The sequence below is a fragment of the Eleutherodactylus coqui genome, chromosome 1 (assembly GCF_035609145.1).
Source record: "Eleutherodactylus coqui strain aEleCoq1 chromosome 1, aEleCoq1.hap1, whole genome shotgun sequence".
NCBI classification, from domain to species: Eukaryota; Metazoa; Chordata; class Amphibia; order Anura; family Eleutherodactylidae; genus Eleutherodactylus; species Eleutherodactylus coqui.
The window spans coordinates 134,444,927-134,453,968 of NC_089837.1; the positions used below are offsets into that span (position 1 = coordinate 134,444,927).

Sequence of the window (9,042 nt, forward strand, 5' to 3'; positions counted from 1 at the left end):
GTTATTACTGGGGAGGGCTGCCTATTACTGGGGGGGACCTGCTTATTACTGGGGGGGGGCTGCTTATTACTGGGATGGGGGCTACTTATTACAGGGGAAGGGGCTGCTTATTACTGGGGGGACTGCTTATTACTGGGGGGGCTTCTTATTACTGGGGGGGTGGGGCTGTCTATTACTGGGGGGGATAAATTATATGCTGCCCTATGTGTGCGCTGGGGGGGGATAGATTATATACTGCCCTTTGTGTGTACTGCCAGGACATTCTAAGTGTCATAATTAAATAAGAATGCACTAAACTCTAACCCCCTTCATAACCCCGCCCCCTATAACCAAAGCCCCACCCATGTCCCGCCCAACCCTGCCGGGCCTTGTAAAAATAGTCTTGCTCGAAACCGGTCCCTGGTACCAAAAAGGTTGGGGACCACTGATCTAACCCTTGAGAATGTTTCTTGTGGAATGCAATTTGTGGAGAAAACTACAACTTTAAACAGGTCCTGAAGGTCTACTGCTGTTAGGGAATGCTGGGAGTGATAGATCCCTATGGAAGGGAAGGGATGATAGGAATCTGAAAATTAATTTATTGTAATTACCTAGTAGTAGAGGGGGTATAAATACTTTTCTATTTAGTAGTAACTTGCTGCCTTGCTTTTGCCTTGGACTAAGTGCCTATTCAGCTCTGTGAGCCAAGTATACGTGCTAACACCGTGTCAATGTACTCTTACAGTGTTGCAAACTAATTGGTGATGGGGCACCCACAACGCCATTGAAAAGGTAGGCCAAGGAAAGGAGGATACTGGCCAACCTATCACTGTGCCTAGATGCCATCTCAGCCATTCTACACATCTATAGAAATAGATAAGCTATCCAGTTGATATACGGACATATAATCTGTATGCAGTGCAGCAAGTGGACTGTGCTGTGCGCATATCAAATGGACTGAGAGCCCACTCAGGGCTTAGGTGCAATAAGGAATCCATGTATTCCCCTGTGGGTCATTCTAAACCTGGAAACAGAGATACAGCAGTGGACAAAAGAAAGAAAACAGTAAGGCTGCTCTCCCATGTGTTCAGAAAATGCAGCTTGAAATCACGGCATTTTATCATGATTTTGAGCTGCATTTTTGATCGCGTTGCACAGTATACTACAGCACTTTTTAACACACCCCATCATTGTGATGGGTGATGAGGTGTGTTAGAACGCTCAAAAATGGAGCAGTTAATGCTCGAAAATGTTAATATTTGCTGGAAATTATCTGCACTTTCAAAATATACATACGAGAAAAATATATATAAGTAAACTATAAATACATGTAAAAATATACAGATGGCTCAAATATACAAAAAGAGAGAAATGTATATTATTATGGAAACAGCAAATGGCTGGACATGAATGTATTGCGGTGAAACATGAAACTATGTTTTCTTTCATTTAGAACAGCTGAACCTTTTAACATTATTAATAGATGTTTGTATAAGGCTACTTTCACACAGCAATATTATGGTTGGTATTTGTAAGCCAAGCAAAAGTGGGTCCAAAAAGTAAAGAAGGTACAAATCTTTCCATTGAGTTTCTATAGGTTAAACTCCTGATTCTGCTTTATAGATACTGAAATAAAATATTAATTGCCAAGTATAATGAGCCAATTCTATTGCAAGTACAATGCGCTTGTTCAGATCAAAGGTCCCTAGAATATATATTAAATAAGGGTACTACTACTACTACTACCAATCATCATCATTAACACTTCACGTGAGATTAAAAAACAATGATTACAGTAAGAATAAATTACATTTTATTTTTTTTTTTCTAAAGAAAATCAAACTTACCCAGTTTTTGCAAAATTGGCCCAAAACCTCATTACATTTCTACTAAGTGTCTCCTCCTCTTTTGTGTAATTCAGTCTCCTGTACATTGGAATTCCAAAAACAAATTCTATTTCATAGCCATGCATAACTCCCATCCAACTTGGCCATGCTAGTTTTGACGATCTGTGGTTGAAGAAGTACACATATGCCTTGTTTCCAAGTTCTAAATTTCTTTTTGTGAATTCCAGCAGTGGACATATAAAATTATAATCTCCAATAATATCATCCATGGCATCACGATTAAGAACTGGATTCTGTTCATCTTCCCAGTTTGTGTAGTGAAAAATCACTGACTCGACTGCAAGTTCAGTTGCTTTGGGAAATGCAAGTTTTATACTTTCTTGAAACTGTGTTCGATTTATAAAACTTTCATGGTCTTTGCTAAACCATGGTATGTGATAAACTAAAAAATATGAGCCCTCATCCTTATTAACACCTGTTAATATTTGTGTATTTTTTTTAAGTTGTCCAAGTTGTAGAAGATTTTCTGGTAAATCAATAAGAAAATCTCCATCAACTGTTGGAGGAAAAGTAATATCTATCAATGATCTATGTGTTAAAACAGAAAGTGATTTTTCAATGACCTCCTGTGGAGTCTTACTTCGAATGCAAGCAATTATTTCTGTTTCATTTCTAAAGGAACAGCTCAATATGTTTGCTAATGTCAAGGCTCGAATATGGGCTTCGGCGCTGCTTAGAGCACCCCAAGGGGCATTTGCAGTTCCACTTTGCATAATGGCTCGTATAAAATACGAATGACTTTTAGGAGACAGCAAATGATAACTGACAGATGCTCCTCCTGCACTTTCTCCAAAAATAGTTACACTTTTTGGATTGCCACCAAATGCTGCAATATTTTCATGAACCCATTGAAGTGCTAACCTCTGATCAAACAGACCAGCATTTCCTGGGGCTTCAGAATTACCTGGAAAAGCCAAAAACCCCAAAACACCCACTCTGTAGTTCAATGACACAACAATAACTCGTTCATTCCGAGCTAAAAACTTGCCATCATAAACATCTAATGAAGATGTTCCTGTCTCAAAACCCCCACCATATATCCAAACCATGACGCTGGCATTTTTTGGCTTTGGGCTTGGTATCCATATATTAAGATAAAGACAGTCTTCACTTAATTGTGTATTCGGATTCCACATTTCGGCTCCAGAAAAGCCAGGGTATGTTTGGTCAACATATTGATAACAGGAATTGCCGTATGTTGTAGCATTCCACACTTCAGACCAAGGTTTGGCAAATTCAGGCTTTTTAAATCTCAAGGCTCCTATTGGTGGTTCTGCATAGGGTATGCCAAGAAAAGCTGTGATTGTCTTAGAAAACACTGATATTTGTACCCCTTTTACTTTTCCAGATTTGGTTAGAACGACATCATCATCTTCACTGCAGACAGTTGAGGAAAGCACACAGATCACTGTGAAGTATATTGCAGAAATATTCTTTCTTTGTGTCAGCTTGTACCACATAACTGATAACTGCAACAGATATAACAATTTGTTATGATAAGTGTTTGCAAAAGCAATAAAACAAATACAACAGAAATAGGAAATGTTCCAGTTTGCCAATTTGGTGGTTTTCAACATACTTGCTGTTGTTTCTATTAAGCATTTTGCTCAATTTAGCTTCTGCAGCTTGCATGTATTCCAACACACATCAAGCTGCAGAATACCATTGACAGTCAATTCCCTTAGACTCACTCCCTAATGGCTCAGTCTCCAGGACCTGTTATGTTCCTCTGAAAGATCTTATAAATGAAATTCTTATCCAATCAAAGTTGTTTGTACTTTTACTATGTGCATGATCGTATATCTGTTATATTGTGCTGCATATATGTTGTCACATTTTCAGGTCAGCTAGACTACAAGTCATGGTGCATTTCAGTATCATTGAGAGCAATGCTGTGACTATACAAAACAATCAGTCTTTTGGTTGTCAAGTGCAAGGGAGGTACAGTGAACTGGCAGACCAAGTCAGGGCTGAGGACAGAGTGTGGTGACAACCAATATGATGTGCCATCACCCATCGCTCCAATCCCAGAAGCAATTGCAATGGTCATGTACCATTCATTGCTATCCAATCAGTGGCCACAGCAGTGACATTCCATTAATGCAGAGATGCCCACTGAGACCGATGCCTGGCTGAGCAGTTACATGAGCGATGGATGGTACATGACTGCTGTAGTCACATCTGGGGTCAAAAGAGCAGAAACCAGTCTGGTGGTGGTGGAAGAGGTAGCCCACTGAAATGTGAACATTTATTTTTTTCCATTTTATACTATTTTTTGCTGCCCGCAATATTTTTTTTTAATGTAAGAAAACCATTCTAATCTATCTTTAGGAATTAACACAAGCAGAAAACTAAACAGAAGAGATAGGTTTAATCATTTAGCATCAATTCTATCAGACCGTGGATATTTCTGGATAAGCTTGAATAACTAAAGAAAAGAACTAAAAGAAAATATAATAAAACCGGACTGAGGAATACACATAGCACATTCTTATTTAGTATAGATTCATAGTACATGCTGATCATTGGTAAATAAATTATGCTCATGACTATAGCAATGGTTGTGTTCTTGGACATATGCAGAATACATAAGCATAGACATGAATAAACAAGGTACCATCAACTATGTATCAAGTGAATTAATATGGAGGCATTGCCATCCTAATGTGTTAATCCATATAACATTGAGGCTATAACTATGGATTTTTAATCCATTTTAATGGAGAAGTAGATAGTAACTTGTTGCTTTTTATAAACTAAAATAGCACTGCAAAGGGAATTTGTCTACTGACCATTCATATAAATGACCCAAATTACTATGGGTTTATTGACGTATCCCTCTATCTTTCTCTTCTTTACCTTGACTCTATGAATCACAGTGATCAATTAATCAGAATGTTCTTCTTACATTTTTTTTTGTCTTTCTACTTTTCTTCTTTCACACTACTTTATATCAATATTATAGTGAGGACTTCAGTTCTGAATCTTCCTGTCTAAAGCCTCAATAAAACGGAATTTATTTTGTTATTAAACTGCGTTGCCCATACTTTATTGTGTCAACCCTTTATTCCTCAACATAGATTGTTAGCTTGCACACAATTACCCCTTCTAATAAAGATTAAGCTCATGATAAACAGTACCTTTCTATGCTTTCAGTGTTTTTTAAATTCATTTAATTTGGGATCTATCAGTTTCTATCGGTTTCTTGATCATTTTTTTTTTTACAAATCCCTATTTATCTAATACAGACTGATAGAAATATATTTTTGCATAATTTGTATCCTAAAGAAATGCTAGGCTATCTGGCTTTTAAAAATTGATAGCCTATCTGTGGGATAGGCCATCAAAATATGAGCAGTGGGAGTCAGCCTCCTTGGGCCACCGCCGGTTAGCTGATTTTGTTGGACTATGTTGCTCTTCGAACATTGGATTTTTATTAGCATTCCAAATATACAATGCAATTTGCAAGTGTGTATTGATTTACATTCATCAATATACATTACATGCATATTACTTCTTTACTGGTGTTGGGGGAATTAAGGTGGGTGGGGGCAAATGGGAGGGGTTAAAGAGGAAGGGTGGATACCCTTGCAGGTACCTCACTAACATAGACATTTTTCATTCTAAAGGGTCCAAGTTAATGGACTTTGTAGTAATTGGTTCTCTTCTGGCTGGACTTTTAAAGTATTAGACAGTTATGTATGTTGCTCTTATACGTGATCATGATCTTGAATGCTTACATGAGAGTGCAATTCTGTTCCTACTCAGAAAGCCATACTGTTTGTAGCAGCCATTCTGACCATTGCAGCAGCGCCCCATTCACTACAAAGGAAAGGAAGCTAATTTGGTGCTATGAGAAATTGCTCCATTTCTCCATTGCATGTAATTATAACTACAATCGCATATTATGAAAGTTGATTGCAGGAGAAAGGAGATTGTGTGAAACGTCTAGGTCCCGTTTTACAACTGCAGGTACATTTACCTGCTAAAATGGTTCCTATTGCACCGTAATCTCACCATGTTAATAAGAGACAGATATCCTAGTAAAGAATTAGATATTCTAATCAAATCACATCATTTCATATAAACCCACATTCAGACTTCATGCACAAATCTATTGTACTTCTCTAAGTTTAAGGGAATTGCTGATACAGTGTGTTTGCTTCTGAACAATCATGAACTGCAATTACAAACAATAAAACGATCACTTAATTTTAACAATTCTGCATACCTAAAAATGATCACTGGCAGCAGTATCGATAAATGCAGCTTGCAGCAATGATAACACTGCTGGCCGGGGAGGAGGAACTTTCCACGATGATTGCTCCAATGGAAAACTTTGTCAGATGTTCAGAAAACGTTTTTTCAAGTCACCAATCATTTGTTGTCCTGTGAGCATTATGTATACAAAGCAGCAACGCACCAATGATTGTGCATAACTATAAACAAGGAATAAAAACACATAATATTTATTACATGACAAAATACATAAATGGAAACAAAGGTAAAAAAAATAGATAAAAACAATAGAAACAATGAACCCACCGCTATATTGATGGCTCACCTGTGGAATGCCTGATAATTTGATTATCTAGAGTCAATAACTATATGATTGCAGTCCAGAGATAAAAATATGTGATATAACTATCACCCTAGTGAACATAATCCACATATATACAGTATGTTTAATGTCTCAGTGCAAGAACAACTCTCAATAATCAATGAGGCTCTACGTCTAATTTGTAATATTGTATGCTTCGTTGTAATTACTCATGTCTCACCAGCTAGGCTACAAATGATATTGTAGGTTTATAAGTCATTATGTTATCATCTACTCCTCCCTCGTCTTTCAGGAGGGGAAGAGACTAAAAATGAAAGAAAGCGATTGCACATTCCAAAACTGGGACATTTTTTAAGCCCAGTATAGTTGTATTATATAAAATGTCTGCATACTTTTATTCTGGACATGCTATATAATTTTATAGTATTGTTTCTATTATTATATAAAAAAGTATATTCTCTAATATTTCTTTAATGTCATATTACAGTGATCATGCTTTTGTGTAGTGTTGAATTTACAGAGGGGAAATCATTATCTGTCATTATTTATAACCACATAATCCCTTGCATTGTCTTGAAGCTGAGAACCCAAAATGCTCCATTGCCCTCATATGCCCTTTACATATTAATAACTTTATTTACGCTAATATTAGATGCACTAATCCTATTACTTCTGCTATTTTAGTTCAAGTATATTTAACATGATAATAGAGCAGGAATTACTGCAGCTTAACAACTGACTGAAGGAGATAGAATGGTAATAAACTAGTGTTTATAAAAAATATATCACAAAGCTGTATTAATGTTCAACTGTTCTACTATAGCTGCCATAACAATAAATCTATTCATGGCGTATGTTAATGAGAATGTACTCTAGTGTTGTTTGTCTGTCTTTGAATGCAGAAAGCCTATGTGATTTGATTATTATAATTTCTTTGAACTTCTAAGATATTTTCCACTTAAATAAACACATAGCACCGGGTTACCCAGTTATTGTTCAATTATTTTTAGCGCACACATTTTTCTTTGGCAAGCAGAACAATGGAGCAGAGTCAACATAAATAAAGCCAATTATGGTAACATGCTTGAATCCTTAACTACGTTAAAATTAGAAACCAAGTTCCTTAAGAAGTAAAACTTTGTTCTACAAAGTTCAGAAAGCGGCAACGCTGTAATAATAAATACACAAAGATCATATTTATTATAAGCAGCCGATAATAACCTGCATGTTTTTAGGATTCAGTTTATTTTATATTAAATGTATATATTTTTTTAATATTTTAAATATATTTTAGTAGTGATATGAATTAATCTTTTATTCTTATTCAAAAAGTTAGTTCAGTAGAAGTCAGATTACGAGCAAACATCTCAATATTTCTTGAGTATGTCTGCATCTATGCAAAGCTGGGGACTGTCATAAGTTAAAGTCTGCAACTTTCATGTCTTTGTTGTAACCTGCTACAGCTAGAAAGCGACAGGTTGTGGACCACTAATATAAAGCATTCTAATATGGAATGTATTTATCAATAATTCGAAATGTAATTCATGTTGTAAGTGTATGTTGTTACAAATAATGTCATAGAAATCAACCTATCAAACATAATATAGACATAGTAGTACAATCTATGCATCTTCAAGTAGCTGTTCCGAAAATAATTTAAAAAAGTAGCAATATATTATTTTATGTTAATCCATCTATTAGAACACACTAATAGATATCATTAAATACATACTAATAAAATGTAGCACATTTCATTTAGCTTCATATTTAGAAATATATGTTACACTAACTGCTTTTATCTTCAGCAGATGATGCAAGCTTAATACAGTCGTTTCTATCTAACAAATACTAAAACTGTGAGAATTTTTTCTGAAATTTTTCACAATCAACACAAGGTAGATTCAAAGACTTTTTTGAAATGCAGAAATGATGCAACACTTACCTGTATTGATGTATCAAAGTTTTAGTTAGAAACAGTGAAGATCTTAAGTAGTTCAGTGCCCAGAAGTACATCTGCTGCCTCAGTTCTGTCAATTGGATAGTACAGACATTAATAGAAACTGTGTCTGAATTAAAGCTCGCGAGACTTGGCAGTAGCAACATGATCTGCAAACAACACAACTTTACCATCTGACATCTGCTCTATGCATAAGTCTTGTTGTCTATAGAGCCTGCTGAAAAATACACAATGCTGTCACATAATTGACAAAAGCATTATCTAATGCAATGAGATAGTGGTATGGTAATACACTGAGTTAACATGTGCAACAATAATTACATTCATTTTACTATATAAAGCTGCAATTACTGAATTATGAAATTTAGATTAATACAAACTGCACAGTTTCTACGAATTGAAAGTGAATATAATTATACAAAAATTGGCGTGATACCACAGATCTCTTGTGTATTCTATTTTGCAGAGTGCCATCACCCGCTTCAGGGCTTTTTCCCTGCAATATGGTGCCTGAAGGCTGAAGTAAACTTTATTCTCTCGTGGCCTAAGTGAATATTGCTGTGTCTTGTTTGTAAGATATAGTTTTTCCGGCTGACAAATGACTATTGGAGAAAAACAAAGTGGGCATAGGGAAAGAA

At 35.9% G+C, this 9,042-nt stretch overlaps 1 protein-coding gene across 1 annotated transcript in view; it reads right to left on the minus strand.

Moving 5' to 3' along the window:
- BCHE (butyrylcholinesterase) overlaps positions 1-8,473 on the minus strand; it is a 61,962-nt gene extending 53,489 nt beyond the window's left edge. Inside the window, exons 1-3 of the mRNA XM_066600672.1 lie at positions 8,390-8,473; positions 6,118-6,325; positions 1,827-3,355 (exon numbers count right to left, since the gene is read on the minus strand). Of these exons, the coding sequence (XP_066456769.1) occupies positions 1,827-3,346 (1,520 nt within the window). The 5' untranslated portion in view covers positions 3,347-3,355; positions 6,118-6,325; positions 8,390-8,473. The remainder of the gene's footprint in view (positions 1-1,826; positions 3,356-6,117; positions 6,326-8,389) is intronic.
- Between the last annotated feature and the right edge of the window lie 569 nt (positions 8,474-9,042).